General features: G+C 44.6%; 1 protein-coding gene across 4 annotated transcripts in view; it reads left to right on the top strand.

Annotated features, from left to right (window-relative positions):
• Positions 1 to 25,198, top strand: part of RSPH14 (radial spoke head 14 homolog) — a 324,813-nt gene that overhangs the window by 288,958 nt on the left and 10,657 nt on the right. For all 4 annotated transcript variants that reach the window (XM_077293829.1, XM_077293821.1, XM_077293812.1 and 1 more), the window contains one exon: positions 2,322 to 2,547. In XM_077293829.1, coding sequence (XP_077149944.1) covers positions 2,322 to 2,547 — 226 coding nt within the window. The remainder of the gene's footprint in view (positions 1 to 2,321; positions 2,548 to 25,198) is intronic.

The raw sequence follows: 25,198 nt of genomic DNA on the forward strand, positions 1-25,198 counted from the left end.
GAGGGGTGCAGTTTTTAGAATGGTGTCACTTTTGGGTATTTTATCTCATATATGCCCCCTCAAAGTGACTTAAAATGTGATGTGGTCCCTACAAAAAATGGTTTTGTAAATTTTTTGGAAAAATGGAAAATCGCTGGTCAACTTTTAACCCTTATAACTTCCTAACAAAAAAAAATATGTTTCAAAAATTGTTCTGATGTTAAGTAGACATGTGGGAAATGTTATTTGTTAACTATTTTGTGTGACATATCTGTGATTTAAGGGCATGAAAATTCAAAGTTTAAATATTGTGAAATTTTCGCCACATTTCCATTTTTTTCACAATTAAGCGCAAGTCATATTGAAGAAATTTTACCACTATCATGAAGTACAATATGTCATAAGAATACAGTGTCTGAATCACCGGGATCCGTTGAACCATTCCAGAGTTAGTGTGACAGTGGTCAGAATACTAAAAATTAGCCTGGTCATTAACGTGCAAACTACCTTCAGGGGTACAGGGGTTAAGTATATGGTGCTGATTAAGAATATGACTTCGGTTTTGCCAGACTGGCTCTAGTTTCTCAGATATTTAATAGTTAATTAATTACAGTAAAATACTGGTTTCAAAAAGTCACTTTTATAGCTGTGTAAGATTACAAATTAAAATACAAATTAATTATATGGAATATTTCATTACCTAAAACAATGTTAAAGAGTCAAAAGACAGACCAAAAGATATTGCATTTGTTAACACACACAAGTCACATTGGAGGAATGCATTATTTTCATATATGAATTATATAAAAATCTTGAACAATTCAGCAAAAATAATTGAATTTTTGAATTCAGATCCTCAGAATACCCTAAATCCATTAAAAAAAAAATGGCTACTCACAAACAAACCGTGAGAAAGGGTAATCAACATGTCCGGGGTCAGATATCAAGAGAGCTTGTATGAAAAGTGACGGATCAAGACAAAGGGGCTAGTCAAACGGGTGGTCAAAGACAAGGTCCAAGGTTGGGCAGTAAAAGATGAGAAACGGAGCACTGGAAAACAAGGCACACACAAACTGTCGAGCTAACGCTACAACAGGCAATAATCAGGCACTGACTGCCAGCTAAGTAGCCAGGGAATCACCCAGCACACGCCTACCCTGATTGGTGGTTAGACTGTAACTCAAAATACTGACAGCTCATCACGCCTCTGCCCCAGATTGGACAGCTGAGCTGTCACTCACAATACTGACAGTGCAGCACGACCCTGATTCTATAGCGTGACTGAACTGTCACTCACTGTGTCCAGTACACAGTGAATAGTAGAATCATGACAGGAGGTAAGAGAGTTGTTCTAACATTCTAGAAGTCGTGGCCTTAAAGGGGTTGTCCGGTCTTAAGCTACAAGTCTGCAGTCAGTCTATGTGACTGCACACTTATAAATCCTGACATCGCACTCACTTCAAACTGTGAAAATTCTGTGGTGTTGGGTGCAGTGGGCACATGACGGCAAGTATGTGATTTGCATATGTGCGGCCACTTGCCTACTAGATGGGCATTACCTCGCTCAATGCAAGTGTATCGAGGAAGGTCCGGAAACAGTGTAGTGGAAATGTGAGCAGAAGTTTGCAAATCGCATACAGTGCCTGTAGATTCTCTAAAGTTAGCCAAACCCGACAGCATTGGCCGACGGTCTATTGTTTATGGCGGCACCGACCAACTGATGGCTGGTGAGTTGTTGACCGCACATGTCTGATTTTGGGTTGCCGATCACATTGTCCTCCCAGAGATAAGTCGCCGGGTGACGTGTCAGTTGGCGATTTTCTTATATTGAACACTGAAGCTCTCGACCAGACTTCCTGTGTATGGGAGAGTCGGCTGGGATCGCTGACAGCCAAATGAGCGACCGGAGCATCGTGTGCCCAACAGTTATCTAATGTGTATGGCCAGGTTTTGAGGTGTTATAATAAGATTTTGGGATTCATTGACTGTTAGTTATGAAATGTATTGTTCTGATATAGTACAATCATGACATTGTGCAGTGACAATGGCTGTTCCGTCTATGCTGTGGGCTCTGGACATGAGAGTGTTAATATCACAGACAGGTATATGTGTCATAGGGATGTCTGCCCTCATTAGAACAGCAGAGCTGCGCTGATATTCTCACTGTGCTAGTCAGTGTGCATTACTGTACAGTGAAGTGCAATTTACTATACAGTATATCCATACAGTTAAATCGGGCACACTATAAACTGCCAGGTTTACAAAAAAAATGCTGAGTGGACAAAGTATGTGCCCAATATGGTTACTGCCACATCACTTATTGTGTCATGCTTGTATTGCAGGTGCAGCCGCTCTGGTTGACGCAGGCCTAGTCTCACAGCTGGTGAGGAAGTTGGAATCCGAGCTGGATGAAATACAGGAGGTCATCTTGGAAACATTACATTTCTGCTTACAAGCAGATGCTTCCCAGGCTCTTGGGGCAGGAGCTGTGATGGTTCTCAAGGAAAAGCTCAGCCACCCATTAGTAAGCATTAGAAGGAAGGCTGCCTGCGCTCTCATGGAAATATGGTGAGGAATGGAGACCTGTCAGTATTCCTGTAAGGCCACTAGAGGGCAACATTTATACATGAATGTAATTGTCACTCTCCTCAACACCCAGAAAGATGACAAGTACAGGATCATTGCTCTATTTATGTGGCGGATGTAATAGTAAAATATATATATACAGCGGGTGAAATGAGTATTGAACACTTCACCAATTTTAAATATATTTCTAAAGGTGCTATTAATATGAAATTCTCAAAAGATGTCCAGCCAATCTACACTGGCAAAGAAATCAAACCATAGATGTCCATGAATTAAGTAATGTGGAATAATGAGAAATGACGCTGGAAAAAAGTACTGAACATGCTTAGTGAAATGTATTTAATACTTTTTACAGAAGCCTTCATTGATAATGACGGCTTCATGATCCCTCCTGTATGGAGAAACTAGTTGCGTGTAGAGATGGGCAGACCCCTGGATGTTTGGGTCCTGAGGGTTCGGCCGAATAGTTACCAGAACAGTACCCGGACCCGAATCTGGACCCCAGTCACGTGAATGGGGGGGCCCGAACATCCAGTGTTTGTCATGCTGTCATGTGCATGACAGCGCAGCAAACACCGCTTCGAATTGGCAGTAAAATCATCACCGCTGGTCAGAGAGCTGCGGTTCTCGCACTGTCAAAAAACAGCATGAGCACGCATGTGTGATCGGAGGTATAAAGTTTACCTCCAGTCACTGGTGTCAGCTGATGGGGCAACTGCTCCCATCAGCCAACGCCTGTTGCCGCTAATAACAATGAGAGCAGGAGCGGCTGATGGGAGTATTTCTCTTCCCACTTGCCCTGTATCGGTGGGAAGTGGGGTTCATGCTTGTGGGGTTGATGTCACCTTTGTATTTTCCGGTGACATCAAGCCCACAGCTTAGTAATGGAGAGGTGTCAATAAGACACCTATCCATTACTAATCCTATAGTTATATGTAAATAACTATAACACAGGCAGAATAAAGTCTTTTATTTGAAATAAAAGAAAACATACTTTTCCATTTTTATTCAAAAATAACAAATACAGTTGTACTCACTGTATACTCAGAACTATACGTTGTCACCTATTATTGTCTTAATAGATATAAGTTATGTAATAATTTTCTGTTTTAAAAAGATCCTAAAGTGTATGTGCCCACGATCAGGAAGATCAGTGTTTTGGACGCAGCTCACTGGCACTGCGTTCTATATTAGAAGCAGAGTAGATGAGATTTAGGCTATGTGCACACGTTGCGGATTGGTGTGCGGATTTTTCCGCACTGTTTTTGCAAAATCCGCAGGTAAATCGCACTGCGGATTACCCGCGGATTTGCTGCGGATTTATCTCGGTTTTTGTGCGGATTCCACCTGCGGTTTTACACCTACGGATTCCTATTGAGGAGCAGGTGTAAACCGCTGTGGAATCCGCACAAAGAATTGACATGCTGCAGAAAAAGCAACACTGCTTTTCCGTGCGTTTTTTTCCGCATGTGCACTGCGGATTTTGTTTTCCATACGTTTACATGGTACTGTACAACGCATGGAAAACAGCTGCAGATCCGCGTGCACATAGCCTTATAGAAATCTCACCCCTACTATGCTTCTTTATAACACTGTGTAAACTTTCCCCCCGTGCAGGTTTATGAGCCGCAGCATGGCAATTATTTGCAGCGGAGTCACTGTGTAGTTTCACCCATAGCCATTCATTAGATGCGGTAAATCCACATGGTTCAATGAACGCCTGCAGATTTACCTGTGTGATTAGATCTTAGAACACAGCAGTTTTGGACACATTGAAAATACGCTGCGTCCAAAACGGTGCTATTACCTGATGATGGGCACATAGCCAAATAAGTTCTTTGGTGAAAACAAGTTATCATCTATCTACAAAAATGATGATAATTATTGATTAGTGGGGTCTGATCAATGAATGGGGCATTTTTATTCCCTATGGAGCACTTTTTAACCCCGCTAGAATGGAGCAGTGTTGCGCATGCCCAACCAGTGCTTCATTCATTCCATATGGGGCTGCTGGAAAAAGACAATTTAATTTCTTTTAACTTATAAGTTTATTTTATATTGTCATATATAGGACTTTAATGGAATTGGCAATATCAATTAATCTTTTTTTTTTATTTCGTTGTTTTTAACTGGAAAAGTAGTGATTTGAATTTTCTTTTTTAAAATTTTTTGTTACAATTTTTTTAACTTTTTTTTTCTTCCTTTACGCTGTCATTTTTAGTCCATTTGGATATTTATACCATCATTCGCAGGCCGTAAAAAATGATGGCTGGAGCTTCTTCTCTTTTGTGAGATGTGTGATGTTAGGTGTTACAGATGATGTTATTCATCAAGTCTTTGTGATTAATTTTGACAAGAACTGGAAATGCTGGGGGTGTACACATCTCAGGAGATGCTGGGGAATATACATCACAGGAGACATCACAGGAGACACAGGGGGCGTATATATACATAACAGGTGACTCTGGGGACATTTATACATCACAGGACAGGTTGGGGGCCAATAGACATCACAGTAGGGGCTGGGGGCAAATAGACATCATGGGATGGACAGGGGTCCTATAGACATCACGGGAGGGGCTGTGGGCATATAGACATCACATGAAGGGCTGGGGGCATACATACATCACAGATCGAGTCGGGGCTGCCACTTCTGTCGTCATCGTCAGTGAGATGTGCACACAGCGGGCTGACTCCAAGGTACGTCAACATCTTTGGTGCATGCGCCACAGCGTTCTGTAGTGAACGCTGCTTGTGCGTGCTTGCAGTCTCAGGAGCAGTTAACTGGCCCACAGCCGGCAAAATGCAGCCACCGACCCGAGCACTGCAGTCCTTGGGGAGCCACAGAAAAGGACACTTCCGGGCCAGAGTTTTCCCACCCTGCTATAGGGGGTAACTTTATCCTATTTACTTTATCCTTTATACTATAAATGGCAAAACTCTACTATTGCAGTATATAGTACGAATCATGGTATTTTATTAAGACCAGCTTGGGACTGGTCTTCCAAGATGGCAATGACTGGGTCATTCAGCAGTCATGGTAACCCATCAGCACCCCACGATCACATCATGGGGAAGGTAGGGAGGTGACAGGCAATATTGTGCCACTAAAATGCTGCTGCCAAAGAGCTAGCTCCGATTGCTGAAGTTATAGGCAGGTGCTGGCTGTATAACACAGCCGCCACCTGCCTTGTGTAAATTAGACTCAACTCCTGATATACCTACATGCTACATGATGTCATAGTGCGTTACGTGTGGGCAAGGGGTTACTGTAGATATTCCATTGGAGAATGAGATCACAAAAATATTGTCATGGCCATGTACAGAATATAAGAACAGCAATCAGCTTACATATGAACAGAGTGCGTGGTGGGAAATGTAATAATCCTTTCCTATTTCCTGTATAATCTCAATGTGTAAAAAGAGTAAGACAAGCCTGATATTACATTTCATACATCACATAAATATGTAAGACCTGCTGTTTGTACCCTGGGTATATTGCAGCCACATCCAGTGTGCTTTTTCTGTATGAGACCCACCGCCATTAAAGTTACCAAGTAACTAATTGATATATTCAGTGAGTTGAGCGCTTGCTATTAATTGCAGGAACTCTGGATTCGGGATATCAGTATATTCAGTTTAGCAAATAATTACATGATAATTACTTTTAGGACAAGTGGTAGAAGCTTTGAGGTTTGACCATATTGTTTTATCACAGCCATTATAAGAATATTAAAGTTTAGTAACCTTGAGTGTTATTGCTTGCGGAAAGTAAGCAGAAAAAACAGCTAAAGGTTAATGACAGTGTAGTCATGTTCCTAAGAACGCTATTATTAACCTCTACTCAAAACCTACAATATATTTGATACTGCTAATATAGAAGGGCTTTATGTATTACCAGTAAGGTACATGTTATACACGATGCAAAATTAGAATATCACCAAAAAGTTTATTTATTTCAGTTCTTCAATACAAGAAGTGAAACTCATATAGTCATTACAAACAGAGTGATCTATTTCAAGTATTTATTTCTGTTAATGTTGATGATTATGGCTTACAGCCAATGAAAACCCAAAAGTCATTATCTCAGTATATTAGAATAATTAACAAAAAACACCTGCAAAGGCTTTCTAAGCGTTTAAAAGGGTCCCTTAGTCTGTTTCAGGCTCCACAATCATGGAGAAGACTGCTGACATGACAGATGTCCAGAAGACAGTCATTGACACACTCCACAAGGAGGAAAACCCACAAAAGGTCATTGCTAAAGAAGCTGGCTGTTCAGAGTGCTGTATCCAAGCATATTAATGGAAAGTTGAGTGGAAGGAAAAAGTGTGGTAGAAAAAGGTGCACAAGCAACCGGTATAACCACAGCCTTGAAAGGATTGTTAAGAAAAGGCTATTCAAAAATTGGGGGGAAATTCACAAGGAGTGGACTGCTGCTGGACTCATTGCTTCAAGAGCCACCACACACAGACGTATCCGGGACATGGGCTACAAGTGTCGCATTCCTTGTGTCAAGCCACTCATGACCAATAGACAACGCCAGAAGCGTCTTACCTGGGCCAACGAGAAAAAGAACTGGACTGTTGCTTAGTGGTCCAAGGTATTGTTTTCAGATGAAAATAAAGAAGAAGCTGGCAGCGAAACACGCGTCGGGGTGAGGGGACGCTAAGCAGACCTTGGGCAGCAGAGCCATCACGGACCTTAAATTACCAGATATAATATGCACAGCACTCTGCACTTTATTCAATATGTTTCTTTGTATCTCTTTATAGCTTGCTGAGCACTGCAGTTTGCAATGAATCAATTTAGTGAATGTTTATCAGCAATACAAAGGCAGCACTTACATGTAGATACAAAGTAATTATGAATGTGCCACAGGAAGATTTGCATACTAAGCATATCACCTTGCAGTTTACCTATAGATAGATTATGATCCTCCTATGACAATATCAAATGGTGGTTTTATTCAGGGCTGCCATTAATTTGGATTTACTCATTTATGTATAAAATATAAATGTAAGAGCAGCATTTGAATATATTACCACTGGGATCCAGTGACTGCAAAATCTATGTGAATATTCTTCTGTAATGATTATGTAAGAATCCAGCTAATCACTGAATTTATTGTTCTATTAATTTGTGCAGTTTCTGTACTTAATAATTCATTATATTGGCCTTTTTGTATACCTTTTGAGTCTGATTTTAGTGTCCCATATTGTGACATTTTCTGAATTTTAATCATGTTTTAATATAATATCAAAAATTATGTTTTATATGGATCTCTTTGGTGTTCGACCCATTAATTGGAGCGAAATGTGAAACACCAGACTCAACAATGCAGATGAGCTGAAGGATGCTATCAAAGCAACCTGGGCGTCCATAACACCTCAGCAGTGCCACAAGCTGATCACCTCCATGCCACTTCGCATTCATGCAGTAAGTGATGCAAAAGGAGCCCTGACCTAGTATTGAGTGCATTTACTGAACATACATTTCAGTAGGCCAACATTTCGGATTTTAAAATCATTTTTCAAGCTGGGTTTTGGGTTTTCATTGGCTGTAAGCCATAATCAACATTAACAGAAATAAACACTTGAAATAGATCACTCTGTTTGTAATGACTCTATATAATATATAAGATTCACTTTTTGTATTTAAGAACTGAAATAAATTAACTTTTTGATGATATAATAATTTTGTGAGAAGCACCTGTAAGTTTCATGTACAGGGTTGCTGGTAAGCCAAGTCAGAGCAGGGCTGATTAGATTAAAAAATGGACAAAAAGAGGAAGCGGACAATAAAGGAAAAGCTTAGGGTCCTATTCATTATTCCGCCTTTCTCTTATTTGTCCAATTTTTGGTGTTTTTCATTTTCACCTTATTCTTTTAATTTGCACCTTTTTAAAAGTCCATTTTACATACAGCAGGTGAAATAATAAATAATATTGAACATGTCACCAATTTTCTAAGTAAATATATTTCTAAAGATGCTATTAACATGAAATTCTAATGTGTAGTCTTTCACAAACAACAAAATTATCCAGTCCATAACTAGTCTAGGGATACCTAGCCGTTTTCTTTATGTTAACCATAAAAATGGTCTAGCCATGCAATTTCCTTTATCACGTTGCAGTAATAATCAGGTGTTTGCTAAAAGTGACAAAACTATTTACTATTGCTCTTGTAAGGTCTTAGCTATGCGACTTTTGCAATCGCATCGGGTGCATCACCCCTCCTTAAGGAGAGACTATACTGTATATGGCTTCATACCTAAGGCTTGTGACCACCATGAATATTATTAACCCCTTCACGACCTTAGATGTAGCTATTCATCCAGATTGGGAAGTACTTCCTGACCTTGGGCGTATGGATACATCCTGGCAATTTTGTGCGCACAGTACCTGTGCACGTGCGATCGCCACCGATTGTTCAGCTAACATGACAGCTGACACCCAGCACTCACTGCCAGGAGCGCTGCTCACATTGCTCCCAGTAGTTTGACCCCCCTAATTGCTGCAATCGATATCCATAGCAGCATTTAGAAGACAGGAAGGAGGCTCCCTCTGCCCTCCTATTGGCGTCATCACGAGGGACTGATTGTTGTCATGGTGACTCGATGTCTTCATTGCGACATCCGGATCACCAGGACTAGCAAGTTAGTTAGATCATGCTCAGTACATGATTTAACTTACCTGGGTGAGTGTCACGGGAGACCTAGGTAGGAAAGAGCTAATAACCCGGGCCCCTGCGATTTCCCTCAGACTAGGGAAACCCTGACTGACCCTCTCCCAGAGTTTACACTGATGGTCTGCATGTCTGGGCCTCCACCCTCGCCCTATCTCCTGTTTCAACCCTAGGCTGAAACGACTACCCACCACCCAGTGAAGAGACCACACTCCAATACCCACAGTAAGCACAGACAAGGATAACGGAAAAATAAGCACCACGCCGCAGTCACTCAGGAATACACTATAAGTGCAAAGGGCAAAACAAATACAAATATGGGAAGGAGAAAATAAGACAAAGGGAAATATACACCACCAGCAACGATACTCCAACTACTAGCTCACCACTCCCGACCGAGATAACCACGCACAAGACAGAAGCTATAATCGGCGACGCCCAATGTTCAGGAGAACTATTTAAAGGCAGTGGGCATGGCCCAGCTTCCAATCCGAGCACCAGGTAAATTAACCCCGGACCAGCTAGATAAAATCTAGCCGACGCCAATGAGCGCATAGTGGACAAAAGCGGAATTACCGCTGTCTGTCGAACGACCTGGTCTGAACAGCGTCCGACATGATAGTACCCCGCCTTCTACGAGGGACCCCATGGCCCTCACGGCTTATAGGACCCGGCTTGTCCGGATGGCGGCGGTGAAAAAACCTGACCAGCCGATCCGCATGAACGTCCGAGGCTGGTACACAGCACCTCTCCTCAGGCCCATAACCACGCCAGTGTACCAAGTACTGTAAAGTGCGGCGCACTACGCGAGAGTCAACCACCTTGGAGACTTCAAATTCCAAATTACCATCCACCAAGACTGGAGAAGGCATTGGTGTCGCGTCCACAAGACCAACCACCTTCTTTAACAACGATCTGTGGAACACGTTGTGTATTTTATACACCGTAGGAAGCTCCAACCGGTACGATACTGGGTTAATGACAGCGGCGACCCTAAATGGACCAATAAACCGTGGACCCAATTTAAGGGATGGTATTTTGAGTCTTATGTTTTTTGTGGATATCCACACCCAGTCATCCACACTCAGGTCCGGACCTGGCACATGCCTACTGTCAGCCACACGTTTGTACCTAGCACCCACACTCAACAGGCGCTGTTTAACTCTCCTCCAGACTGATGATAATTGTGCTCCTAACTGGTCTTCCTCCGGGACGCTGGAAGAGCCCCCCTGACTCAAAGTACAAAATTGAGGATGTAGCCCGCAAACACAAAAAAACGGAGACTCCCCAGACGACTCCTGGCGGTGATTATTGATGGCAAACTCAGCCAAAGGAAGAAACGTCGACCACTCCTCCTGGTTATCTGAAACAAAGCAGCTTAAGTACTGTTCCAAATTTTGGTTCATACGCTCGGTCTGACCATTTGACTGAGGATGAAACGCCGAAGAATGAGACAACTTGATCCCCAGCCGTGAACAAAATGCTTTCCAAAATTTTGCCACAAACTGAGACCCCCTATCAGAAACGATGTCAGACGGAACCCCATGAAGTCTGACCACCTCCTGCACAAATACCTGAGCCAGAGTCTTAGCGTTAGACAACGAAGGCAAAGACACAAAGTGCGACATTTTTGAGAACCGATCAACAATCACCAAGATGACCGTGTTCCCAGCTGAGGAGGGCAAGTCAGTGATAAAATCCATGGAGATTTCCGTCCATGGCTTACTAGGTACCTCGAGAGGAAGTAGTGTGCCAACAGGACGGGAGCGGGGCGTCTTACTCCTAGCGCACGTGGTGCAAGCTGACACGTATGAGACCACGTCCTGTCGGATCTTGGGCCACCAAAACCGACGTGACACCAACTCCAAGGTACCCCTAACCCCTGGTTGGCCAGCCAGGACAGCATCATGATGCTCCGCCAAAACCTTTAAGCGGAGATGAAGCGGTACAAACGTTTTGTTGATGGGAAGCTCAGATGGTACCTCCTCATGGGCCTCGGCAATCTCAGCCTCAACCTCGGTAGTGAGAGGCGAAACCACAACACCCTTTTGGAGGATGGGTACTGGATCTTCCCGAGGCTCTCCCCCAGGAAAACACCTGGACAAAGCATCCGCCTTAGTGTTTTTAGAACCAGGTCTGTAAGTGACAACAAAGTTGAACCGCGTGAAAAACAATGCCCAGCGAGCCTGCCTGGGAGATAGACGCTTGGCAGACTCCAAATAAAGCAAATTCTTATGGTCGGTAATAACAGTAACCTGATGAACCGAACCCTCCAAGAAGTGTCGCCATCCCTCAAAGGCCAACAACTCTCTGTTGCTGATATCGTAGTTACGTTCGGCGGGCGACAGTTTCTTGGAAAAATAGGCGCATGGACGCAAACCGCTCAAGGATGAGCCTTGTGACAGCACCGCCCCCACACCAACCTCAGATGCATCGACTTCTACAACAAAAGGTTTCGATACATCTGGCTGCACAAGAATGGGAACCGAAACAAACCTGTTCTTAAGAGATTCAAATGCGCACACAGCAGCCTCAGGCCAAACGGAGAAATTGGTACCCTTTTTAGTCATGTCAGTTAGCGGTTTAGCAATGATAGAAAAATCCTTGATAAACTTCCTATAGTAGTTAGAAAACCCAAGGAACCGCTGAAGTGCTTTTAGGTTATCAGGCCGTTCCCAATGCAACACCGCTTGCACCTTAGCGGCGTCCATTTTAAAACCAGAAGCAGACACAATATAGCCCAAGAAAGGCAACTCCTGTACCGAAAATACACATTTCTCCAATTTTGCATATAGCTTATTCTCTCTGAGAAGCTGTAACACCTGCCTGACATGAACTAAATGAGTATCACGCTCGCAAGAATATATGAGGATGTCATCTAGGTACACAATAACGAATTTCCCCAAAACATGCGAGAACACATCATTTATGAAATGTTGAAACACTGCAGGTGCGTTTGTCAAACCCAAATGGCATCACCAAATTTTCAAAATGACCCTCACGGGTATTAAAAGCCGTCTTCCACTCATCACCTTGATGGACTCTTATAAGGTTGTACGCCCCCCTGAGGTCAAGCTTGTTAAACCACTTAGCACCTGCCACCTGGTTGAAGAAATCCGGTATCAATGGCATAGGGTATGGATCACGAACCGTAATCTGGTTTAACTCCCTGAAATCCAGACATGGCCGTAGTCCACCATCTTTCTTCTTAACGAAGAAGAACCGTGCTGCCACTGGTGAGGATGAAGGCCTGATGTGCCCTTTGCTCAAACTTTCAGCAATGTAATCCTTTAGCGCTTGTCTCTCCGGACCGGAGATATTAAACATCCTTGCTTTAGGCAATTTGGCCCCTGGTTTAAACCTGATAGTACAGTCATAGGAGCGATGTGGTGGCAACTCTGAACAACCCTTCTCAGAGAACACATCCACAAAATCCAGAAGTGACTCCGGAACGCTTGAAGTCACAGCATAAACACATGTGGCCAGGCAATTGTCCTGACAGAAATCACTCCACTGAATTATGTCCTGAGTTTTCCAGTCAATAAACATGTTGTGTGTAGACAACCATGGAAAACCCAGAACCAGTTGTGCCGGAAGACTCTTGAGCACCTTACATGTAACCTGCTCGAAATGAAGAACCCCAATATGGAGTTTAACCTCAGCCACAAAATCAGTAATCTTCCCCTGTGGGAGAGGAGCAGAATTGATGGTGACCACGCGGATAGGATGAGTGTTGTGAATTTGGATTCTGGGCTCCCCCGGTGGCTACTGGTGGAATTGAACTGGTGTTTTCATCTTCTCTGTTCACCTGTTCCCATCAAGATTTGGGAGTCGCTATATAACCTTGCTGCTCTGTTAGTTGCTTGCCGGTCAACAATGTTATCAGAAGCCTCTCTGTGCTTGTTCCTGCTCTTAGACAACTACTAGATAAGTTGGACTTTTGTCCATGTTTGTTTTTGCATTTTTGTTCCAGTTCACAGCTGTAGTTTCGTTACTGTGTCTGGAAAGCTCTTGTGAACAGGAATTGCCACTCTGGTGTTATGAGTTAATGCCAGAGTTTTAAAGTAATTCCTGGATGGTGTTTTGATAGGGTTTTCAGCTGACCATGAAAGTGTCCTTTCTGTCTTCTGCTATGTAGTAAGTGGACCTCAAATTTGCTAAACCTATTTTCATACTACGTTTGTTATTTCATCTTAATTCACCGCCAATACATGTGGGGGGCCTCTGTCTCCTTTCGGGGTATTTCTCTAGAGGTGAGCTAGGACTAATATTTTCCTCTGCTAGCATTATTTAGTCCTCCGGCTGGTGCTGGGCATCTAGAATCAACGTAGGCATGCTACCCGGCCACTGCTAGTTGTGCGTTAGGTTTAGTTCATGGTCAGCTCAGTTCCCATCTTCCAAGAGCTAGTTCCTATATATGCTGATGCTATGTTCTCTTGCCATTGAGAACATGACAGTTTGACCGGCCCACTAAAGGGTTAAAATCCTTGGCTGAGAAAGGAGAGAAATAAGAAGTCTGCTGAGAATTTTTTTTTTTTTTTCTCCTTCTAATCTTTGAATGGCTCTGTGTCCACCTGTTTGTAATGGATCTTCAGAGTGTAACTGCAGGTTTGAATAATCTCGCCACGAAGGTACAAAATTTGCAAGACTTTGTTGGTCATGCACCTGTATCTGAGCCGAGAATTCCTTTGCCGGAATTTTTCTCGGGGAATAGATCTGGGTTTCAGAATTTTCGAAATAATTGCAAATTATTTTTGTCCCTGAAATTTCGCTCTGCCGGAGACCCTGCACAGCAGGTTAGGATTGTGATTTCCTTGCTCCGGGGCGACCCTCAAGACTGGGCTTTTTCATTGACACCAGGGGATCCTGCGTTGCTCAATGTGGATGCGTTTTTTCCGGCCTTGGGGTTGCTTTATGACGAACCTCATTTGGAGCTTCAGGCAGAAAAAACTTTGATGTCCCTATCTCAGGGGCAAGATGAAGCGGAAATTTACTGTCAAAGATTCCGTAAATGGTCTGTGCTTACTCAGTGGAATGAGTGCGCCCTGGCGGCGACTTTCAGAGAGGGTCTCTCTGATGCCATTAAGGATGTTATGGTGGGGTTCCCTGTGCCTGCGGGTCTGAATGAGTCCATGACAATGGCTATTCAGATCGATAGGCGTTTGCGGGAGCGCAAACCAGTGCACCATCTGGCGGTGTCCACTGAGAAGTCGCCAGAGAGTATGCAGTGTGATAGAATTCTGTCCCGAAGCGAGCGGCAGAATTTTAGACGGAAAAATGGGTTGTGTTTCTATTGTGGTGATTCTACTCATGTTATATCAGCATGCTCTAAGCGCACTAAAAAGCTTGATAAATCTGTTTCCATTTGCACCTTACCGTCTAAGTTTATTCTATCTGTGACCCTGATTTGCTCTTTGTCAACTATTACCACGGACGCCTATGTCGACTCTGGCGCCGCTTTGAGTCTTATGGATTGGTCCTTTGCCAAACGCTGTGGGTATGATTTAGAGCCTTTGGAGACTCTTATTCCTCTGAAGGGGATTGACTCCACCCCATTGGCTAATAATAAACCACAATACTGGACACAAGTAACTATGCGTATTAATCCGGATCACCAGGAGATTATTCGCTTTCTGGTGCTGTATAATCTACATGATGATTTGGTGCTAGGATTGCCTTGGCTGCAATCTCACAACCCAGTCCTCGACTGGAGAGCTATGTCTGTGTTGAGCTGGGGATGTAAGGGGGCTCATGGGGATGTACCTGTGGTTTCCATTTCATCATCTATTCCCTCTGAAATTCCTGAGTTCCTGTCTGACTATCGTGACGTCTTTGAAGAATCCAAGCTTGGTTCATTACCTCCGCACCGAGAGTGCGATTGTGCCATAGATTTAATCCCGGGTAGTAAATACCCAAAGGGTCGTTTATTTAATCTGTCTGTGCCTGAACATGCTGCTATGCGAGAATATATAAAGGAGTCCTTGGAAAAGGGACATATTCGTCCATCGTCATCTCCCTTAGGAGCCGTTTTTTTCTTTGTGTCAAAAAAAGACGGCTCTTTGAGACCATGTATCGATTATCGGCTTTTGAATAAAATCACTGTAAAATATCAATACCCATTGCCGTTGCTGACTGATTTGTTTGCTCGCATAAAGGGGGCCAAGTGGTTCTCTAAGATTGACCTTCGTGGGGCGTATAATTTGGTGCGAATCAGGCAGGGGGATGAGTGGAAAACCGCATTTAATACGCCCGAGGGCCACTTTGAGTATTTAGTGATGCCTTTTGGTCTTTCAAATGCTCCGTCAGTTTTCCAGTCCTTTATGCATGATATTTTTCGCGATTATTTGGATAAATTTATGATTGTGTATCTGGATGATATTCTGATTTTTTCGGATGACTGGGACTCTCATGTCCAGCAAGTCAGGAGGGTTTTCCAGGTTTTGCGGTCTAATTCTTTGTGTGTGAAGGGTTCTAAGTGTGTTTTTGGGGTACAGAGGATTTCCTTTTTGGGATATATTTTTTCTCCCTCTTCCATTGAAATGGATCCTGTCAAGGTACAAGCTATTTGTGATTGGACGCAGCCCTCTTCTCTTAAGAGTCTTCAGAAATTTTTGGGCTTTGCTAACTTTTATCGTCGATTTATTGCTGGTTTTTCGGATATTGCTAAGCCATTGACCGATTTGACTAAGAAGGGTGCTGATGTTGCTGATTGGTCCCCTGACGCTGTGGAGGCCTTTCGGGAGCTTAAGCGCCGTTTTTCCTCTGCCCCTGTGTTGCGTCAGCCTGATGTTGCTCTACCTTTTCAGGTTGAGGTCGACGCTTCTGAGATCGGAGCTGGGGCAGTGTTGTCGCAGAAAAGTTCTGACTGCTCCGTGATGAGGCCTTGTGCCTTCTTTTCCCGTAAATTTTCGCCCGCTGAGCGGAATTATGATGTTGGGAATCGGGAGCTTTTGGCCATGAAGTGGGCTTTTGAGGAGTGGCGCCATTGGCTTGAGGGGGCCAGACATCAGGTGGTGGTATTGACTGACCACAAAAACTTGATTTATCTTGAGACCGCCAGGCGCCTGAATCCTAGACAGGCGCGCTGGTCATTATTTTTCTCTCGGTTTAATTTTGTGGTGTCATACCTACCGGGTTCTAAGAATGTTAAGGCGGATGCCCTTTCTAGGAGTTTTGAGCCTGACTCGCCTGGTAACTCTGAGCCCACAGGTATCCTTAAGGATGGAGTGGTATTGTCAGCCGTTTCTCCAGACCTGCGGCGGGCCTTGCAGGAGTTTCAGGCGGATAGACCGGATCGTTGCCCACCTGATAAACTGTTTGTTCCTGATGATTGGACCAGTAGAGTCATCTCTGAGGTTCATTCTTCTGCGTTGGCAGGTCATCCTGGCATTTTTGGTACCAGGGATTTGGTGGCAAGGTCCTTCTGGTGGCCTTCCCTGTCACGAGATGTGCGAGGCTTTGTGCAGTCTTGTGACGTTTGTGCTCGGGCCAAGCCTTGTTGCTCTCGGGCTAGTGGATTATTGTTGCCCTTGCCTATTCCTAAGAGGCCTTGGACGCACATCTCGATGGATTTTATTTCAGATCTATAATCAAAAATGAAAAATACCCGCGCTAAGAGAATACCTAAAGATGAAATTCTGTCCCAGAGCACAGTCTTTCAAACGAGGCTCCGGTGCATTGGTCCGGTATCGGCAGTATATAGATGAAGCACAATTACCTTGGGAGTCTGCGGTGATGATAAACAATCTTCCGTGCAGCTCTATAGAGGGTGCAGCTTTCTTTGCGAGGTCTTCAGGTAGGCAGGCTGTGTGCGCCGCCCCGGCCGGTGGCAGAACGCCACAAGCACGCCTACCACAAGTAAAGGTGAGCGCTGGTATAGCCGTTAGGTGCTCCGCCGCAGCAGGACCTATCGTGACGTCACGAACACGTGGGTGAGCACGTGATTCGGCTAAGGAGAGCAAGAAGGACCAAAATCCAACGCGTCCCCTGAGGAAGGAACGCGGCAGTTCCGAAACGCGTTGGATTTTGGTCCTTCTTGCTCTCCTTAGCCGAATCACGTGCTCACCCACGTGTTCGTGACGTCACGATAGGTCCTGCTGCGGCGGAGCACCTAACGGCTATACCAGCGCTCACCTTTACTTGTGGTAGGCGTGCTTGTGGCGTTCTGCCACCGGCCGGGGCGGCGCACACAGCCTGCCTACCTGAAGACCTCGCAAAGAAAGCTGCACCCTCTATAGAGCTGCACGGAAGATTGTTTATCATCACCGCAGACTCCCAAGGTAATTGTGCTTCATCTATATACTGCCGATACCGGACCAATGCACCGGAGCCTCGTTTGAAAGACTGTGCTCTGGGACAGAATTTCATCTTTAGGTATTCTCTTAGCGCGGGTATTTTTCATTTTTGATTATTTATTTGTTATTACTATACAAGCAGGGTGGGCTTGTGTTTTTACCTGCAGCTCCTTGGATTGGCGCTACTGGTTTCTTTTACTAATTTGTGTTTTATTTCAGATCTGCCTGTTTCTCAGAAGATGTCTGTCATCTGGGTGGTGTGTGACCGTTTCTCTAAGATGGTCCATTTGGTTCCTCTGCCCAAGTTGCCTTCTTCTTCCGAGTTGGTTCCTCTGTTTTTTCAAAATGTTGTTCGTTTGCATGGTATTCCTGAGAATATCATTTCTGACAGAGGGACCCAATTCGTGTCTAGATTTTGGCGGGCATTCTGTGCTAGGATGGGCATAGATTTATCTTTTTCGTCCGCTTTCCATCCTCAGACGAATGGCCAGACCGAGCGGACTAATCAGACCCTGGAGACATATCTGAGGTGTTTTGTGTCTGCTGACCAGGATGATTGGGTTGCTTTTTTGCCATTGGCGGAGTTCGCTCTCAATAATCGGGCCAGCTCTGCCACTTTGGTGTCCCCGTTTTTCTGTAATTCGGGGTTTCATCCTCGATTTTCCTCTGGTCAGGTGGAATCTTCGGATTGTCCTGGAGTGGATGCTGTGGTGGAGAGATTGCATCAGATCTGGGGGCAGGTGGTGGACAATTTGAGGTTGTCCCAGGAGAAGACTCAGCTTTTTGCCAACCGCCACCGTCGTGTTGGTCCTCGGCTTTGTGTTGGGGATTTGGTGTGGCTGTCTTCTCGTTTTGTCCCTATGAGGGTCTCTTCTCCTAAGTTTAAGCCTCGGTTCATCGGCCCGTATAAGATATTGGAGATTCTTAACCCTGTTTCCTTCCGTTTGGACCTCCCTGCATCCTTTTCTATTCATAACGTTTTTCATCGGTCATTATTGCGCAGGTATGAGGTACCGGTTGTGCCTTCCGTTGAGCCTCCTGCTCCGGTGTTGGTTGAGGGTGAGTTGGAGTACGTTGTGGAGAAAATCTTAGACTCTCGTGTTTCCAGACGGAGACTCCAGTATCTGGTCAAGTGGAAGGGATACGGCCAGGAGGATAATTCTTGGGTGAATGCATCTGATGTTCATGCCTCTGATCTGGTTCGTGCCTTTCATAGGGCCCATCCTGATCGCCCTGGTGGTTCTGGTGAGGGTTCGGTGCCCCCTCCTTGAGGGGGGGGTACTGTTGTGAATTTGGATTCTGGGCTCCCCCGGTGGCTACTGGTGGAATTGAACTGGTGTTTTCATCTTCTCTGTTCACCTGTTCCCATCAAGATTTGGGAGTCGCTATATAACCTTGCTGCTCTGTTAGTTGCTTGCCGGTCAACAATGTTATCAGAAGCCTCTCTGTGCTTGTTCCTGCTCTTAGACAACTACTAGATAAGTTGGACTTTTGTCCATGTTTGTTTTTGCATTTTTGTTCCAGTTCACAGCTGTAGTTTCGTTACTGTGTCTGGAAAGCTCTTGTGAACAGGAATTGCCACTCTGGTGTTATGAGTTAATGCCAGAGTTTTAAAGTAATTCCTGGATGGTGTTTTGATAGGGTTTTCAGCTGACCATGAAAGTGTCCTTTCTGTCTTCTGCTATGTAGTAAGTGGACCTCAAATTTGCTAAACCTATTTTCATACTACGTTTGTTATTTCATCTTAATTCACCGCCAATACATGTGGGGGGCCTCTGTCTCCTTTCGGGGTATTTCTCTAGAGGTGAGCTAGGACTAATATTTTCCTCTGCTAGCATTATTTAGTCCTCCGGCTGGTGCTGGGCATCTAGAATCAACGTAGGCATGCTACCCGGCCACTGCTAGTTGTGCGTTAGGTTTAGTTCATGGTCAGCTCAGTTCCCATCTTCCAAGAGCTAGTTCCTATATATGCTGATGCTATGTTCTCTTGCCATTGAGAACATGACAGATGAGGCAGTTTTTCGATCCTAAAACCAGCAGTGCGCGCAAACTCCTCATCAATGAGATTTGTGGCAGAACCACTATCCACAAAAACAGTGATTGGCAGCTCTCTGCCAGTGACAACAACTTTGGTAGGGAGCATGCACTGAGAAACCATCATGGAGGATATACATAAGCTCAGATTGGACTCCTCCACACCCTCTGAGCTTAGAAGTTTTCCGCCGTTGCGTTTTTCTTTGACAGCAGAGGACAGATATTAATAAAATGACCAGCTTTTTCCGCAGTAAAAACAGGCTCCCTGCTTCCTGAGTACAGGGGCTCGATGCTTAACATGTGATACCCCTGCGATTTGCATAGGTTCCGTGGGCTCACCTGCAGCAACCTCACGTGAACCTAAACCTCCCACAGGCGGCGTCTCATGATCCCCGACGCAAACGGCGATCAATGCGGACAACAAGACTCACAGCGGAATCTAGTGAAGCAGGAGTCTCATACATCAGGAGGGCTTAACCCTATCAGAAACTCCATGAATAAAGTGACTCCGCAGCGCGGGATCATTCCACTGTGTGTCGACCGCCCAGCGGCGAAATTCAGAACAGTAATCCTCTGCAACACGCTCCCCCTGGCGAATAGTGCGTATCTTAGATTCTGCTAGAGCCATTCTGTCCGGATCGTCGTAAATGTGTCCTAGAGCAGAAAAAAAACTCTCCACAGAGTTAAATGTAGGAGTATCAGACGGCAAAGAAAACGCCCATGCTTGGGGATCCCCGCTTAATAATGACAACACCAGGCCCACACGCTGAGTCTCATTACCTGAGGAGATCGGGCGCATACGGAAATACAGTTTGCAAGCTTCACGAAAAGTAACAAATTTACTGCGTTCCGCAGCAAACTTTTCAGGCAAAGGAAACTTAGGCTCAGCAACTTTACCTGTAACTCCGGCTTGTACATTAGATACTGCTAGTCCCTGTTGCTGCACTGCCCCCCTCAACTCAGTGACCTGTAGGGACAGCGCCTCCAACTGGCGGGTTATGGAAATCATGGGATCCATGGAAATAATGTTGGCCGATTATAATGTCACGGGAGACCTAGGTAGGAAAGAGCTAATAACCCGGGCCCCTGCGATTTCCCTCAGACTAGGGAAACCCTGACTGACCCTCTCCCAGAGTTTACACTGATGGTCTGCATGTCTGGGCCTCCACCCTCGCCCTATCTCCTGTTTCAACCCTAGGCTGAAACCACCACCCACCACCCAGTGAAGAGACCACACTCCAATACCCACAGTAAGCACAGACAAGGATAACGGAAAAATAAGCACCACGCCGCAGTCACTCAGGAATACACTATAAGTGCAAAGGGCAAAACAAATACAAATATGGGAAGGAGAAAATAAGACAAAGGGAAATATACACCACCAGCAACGATACTCCAACTACTAGCTCACCACTCCAGACCGAGATAACCAAGACAGAAGCTATAATCGGCGACGCCCAATGTTCAGGAGAACTATTTAAAGGCAGTGGGCATGGCCCAGCTTCCAATCCGAGCACCAGGTAAATTAACCCCGGACCAGCTAGATAAAATCTAGCCGACGCCAATGAGCGCATAGTGGACAAAAGCTGAATTATCGCTGTCTGTCGAACGACCTGGTCTGAACAGCGTCCGACATGACAGTGAGTGCAGCACTGACAGTTATAAAGCATAGCAATGCGCCTGCATTGCTATGCTTTATAATTAGAACCAGAACTGTGAAAGTGAAAGTTTCATAGTGGGACTAAGTAAAAAAGTTTAAAAAAAATATTAAAAATATTTTTTTTTAAAGTAAATCTGAAAATAATAATAAAAAATATATACAGATGTGTGAAAAAGTGTTTGCCCCCATTCTGATTTCCTATTCTTTTGCATGTTTGTCACACTTAAATGTTTCAGATCACCAAACAAATTTAAATATTAGACAAAGATAATACACATAAATGCAAAATGCAGTATTTAAAGGGAACCTGTCACCCCCAAAATCGATGGTGAGGTAAGCCCACCGTCATCAGGGGCTTATCTACAGCATTCTGTAATGCTGTAGATAAGCCCCCGATGTTACCTGAAAGAGGAGAAAAAGACGTTAGATTATACTCACCCAGGGGCGTTAATAATAATAATAATAATTTTATTTATATAGCGCCAACATATTCCGCAGCGCTTTACAAATTATAGAGGGGACTTGTACAGACAATAGACATTACAGCATAACAGAAATCACAGTTCAAAATAGATACCAGGAGGAATGAGGGCCCTGCTCGCAAGCTTACAAACTATGAGGAAAAGGGGAGACACGAGAGGTGGATGGTAACAATTGCTTCAGTTATTGCTACCAGCCATAGTGTAAGGCTCGGGTGTTCATGTAAAGCTGCATGAACCAGTTCACTGCCTAAGTATGTAACAGTACAGACACAGAGGGCTATTAACTGCATAAAATGTATGAGAACATGATGCGAGGAACCTGATTATGGTTTTTTTGTTGTTTTTTTTTATTATGATAGGCCACACAGGGATCGTTAGGTTAATGCATTGAGGCGGTAGGCCAATCTGAACAAATGAGTTTTTAGGGCACGCTTAAAACTGTGGGGATTGGGGATTAATCATATTAACCTAGGTAGTGCATTCCAAAGAATCGGCTCAGCACGTGTAAAGTCTTGGAGACGGGAGTGGGAGGTTCTGAATATTGAAGATGCTAACCTGAGGTCATTAGCGGAGCGGAGGGCACGGGTAGGGTGGTAGACTGAGACCAGAGAGGAGATGTAGGGTGGTGCTGAGCCATGGAGTGCCTTGTGGATGAGGGTAGTAGTTTTGTACTGGATTCTGGAGTGGATGGGTAGCCAGTGTAATGACTGGCACAAGGTAGAGGCATCGGTGTAACGGTTGGTGAGGAATATGATCCTGGCTGCAGCATTCAGGACAGATTGGAGCGGGGAGAGTTTGGTAAGAGGGAGGCCGATTAGTAGAGAATTACAATAGTCCAGACGGGAATGAATAAGTGAAACAGTAAGAGTTTTTGCAGAGTCGAAAGTAAGAAAAGGGCGAATTCTAGAAATGTTTTTGAGATGCAGATAAGAAGAGCGAGCCAGTGATCGGATGTGGGGGGTGAATGAAAGCTCGGAATCAAGGATGACCCCAAGGCAGTGGGCATGTTGCTTTGGAGTAATGGTGGAACCGCACACGGAGATGGCAATGTCAGGCAAAGGTAGGTTAGTTAGAGGGAGAGAACACGAGGAGTTCAGTTTTTGACAGATTCAGTTTCAGATAGAGGGAGGACATGATGTTAGAGACAGTGGTAAGACAATCACTGGTGTTTTCTAAAAAGGTCGGCGTGATAACAGAAGAAGAGGTGTATAATTGGGTGTCGTTAGCATAGAGATGGTACTGGAAACCAAATCTACTGATTGTTTGTCCAATAGAGGCAGTATACAAAGAGAAGAGGGGGCCTAGGACTGATCCTTGAGGAACCCCAACACTAAGGAGAAGGTGAGAGGAGGAGGAACTAGCAAAACATACAGTGAGGGATCGGTCAGAGAGATAGGAGGAGAACCAGGGGAGAACGGTGTCATTGAGGCCGATGGAGCGGAGCATATTGAGGAGGAGCTGATAATCCACAGTATTGAATGCTGTGTTCCCACTCCAATGGGCGTCTCAGGTCCGTTCCGGCACCTCCTATCTTCATTCCATGATGTCCTCTCCTGGTCTTCATGCCGCGGCTCCTGCGCAGGCGTACTTTGCCTGCCCTGTTGAGGGCAGAGCAAAGTACTGCAGTGCGCAGGCGCCGGAAAGGTCACAGAGGCCCAGCACCTGTGCACTGCAGTACTTTGCTCTGCCCTCAACAGGGCAGACAAAGTACGCCTGCGCCGGAGCCGCAGCGTGAAGACCAGGAGAGGACGTCATCGTAAGAAGATGGGAGGTGCCGGAGCAGACCTGAGACACCCATGCAAGCAGGAACACCCCTGGGTGAGTATAATCTAACCTCTTTTTCTCCTCTTTCAGGTTACATCGGGGGCTTATCTACAGCATTACAGAATGCTGTAGATAAGCCCCTGATGACGGTGGGCTTACCTCATCATCGATTTTGGGGGTGACAGGTTCCCTTTAATTGAAGATCTTTCCAAGCCCTGCCGTGCGCACAATAGTAGTTTTCCTCCACATATTGGGTATCGGCGTAGACAGGAGAAATTGCACAACAAATTTGGGGTCCATTTTCTCCTGTTAAAAAATTTGGGTGTTAAAGTAAAATTTTTGTGAAAATTATGTAAATTTTTTTCTTCCACATTGCTTCAGTTCCTGTAAAGCACCTGATGGGTTATTAAACTTCTTGAATGTGGTTTTCAGGACCTTGAGGGGAGCAGTTTTTAGAATGGTGTTAATTTGGGGTGTTTTGTTTGTCATATAGGCCCCTCAAAGTCACTTCAAATGTGATGTAGTTCCTAAAAAAATTTTTTGTAAATTTTGTTGGAAAATGAGAAATTGCTGGTCAACTTTTTACCCTTCTAAAGGTACTGTCACATTAAGCGACACTGCAGCGATATAGACAACGATGCCGATCGCTGCAGCGTCGCTGTTTCGTCGTTGTGTGGTCGCTGGAGAGCTGTCACACAGACAGCTCTCCAGCGATGCCGAAGTCCCCGGGTAACCAGGGTAAACATCGGGTTACTAAGCGCAGGGCCGCGCTTAGTAACCCGATGTTTACCCTGGTTACCAGTGTAAATGTAAAAAAAAAAAAAACACTACATACTTACATTCTGGTGTCTGTCGCGTTCCCCTGCGTCCGCTTCCCTGCACTGTGTAAGCACCAGCCGTAAAGCAGAGCGGTGACGTCACCGCTGTGCTCTGCTTTACGGCCGGCCGGCGCTGACACAGTGCAGGGAAGCGGACGCCGGGGGACGCGACAGACACCGGAATGTAAGTATGTAGTGTTTGGGTTTTTTTACATTTACAATGGTAACCAGGGTAAATATCGGGTTACTAAGCGCGGCCCTGCGCTTAGTAACCCGATGTTTACCCTGGTTACCAGTGAAGACATCGCTGAATCCGCGTCACACATGCCGACTCAGCGATGTCAGCGGGTGATCCAGCGACGAAATAAGGTGCTGGCCTTCTAGCTCCGACCAACGATGTCACAGCAGGATCCTGATCGCTGCTGCGTGTCAAACACAACGATATCGCTATCCAAGACGCTGCAACGTCACGGATCGCTATCGTTATCGTTGTTAAGTTGTTCAGTGTGAAGTTACCTTAACTTCCTTTAAAAAATAAATTTTGTTTAAAAAATTGTGCTGATGTAAAGTAGACATGTAAAAAATGTTATTTATTAACTATTTTGTGTGACATAACTCACTGATTTAAGGGGATAAAAAATAAAAGATGAAAAATTGCAAAATTTTCAAAGTTTTTGTCAAATTTCCTTTTTTTTTCACAAATAAACGCAAGCTGTATCATATATATAAGTTTTACCAATATAATGAAGTACAATATGTCATGAAAAAACTCTCTCAGAATCAGTGGGATCAGTTGAAACGTTCCAGAGTTATTACCTCTTAAAGTGACACTGGTCATAAACGAATTAAAAAAAAAAAAAGTGACACTGGTCAGAATGGTAAAACTTTTACTGGT

Source organism: Ranitomeya variabilis, chromosome 1 (assembly GCF_051348905.1).
Source record: "Ranitomeya variabilis isolate aRanVar5 chromosome 1, aRanVar5.hap1, whole genome shotgun sequence".
Taxonomy (NCBI): Eukaryota; Metazoa; Chordata; class Amphibia; order Anura; family Dendrobatidae; genus Ranitomeya; species Ranitomeya variabilis.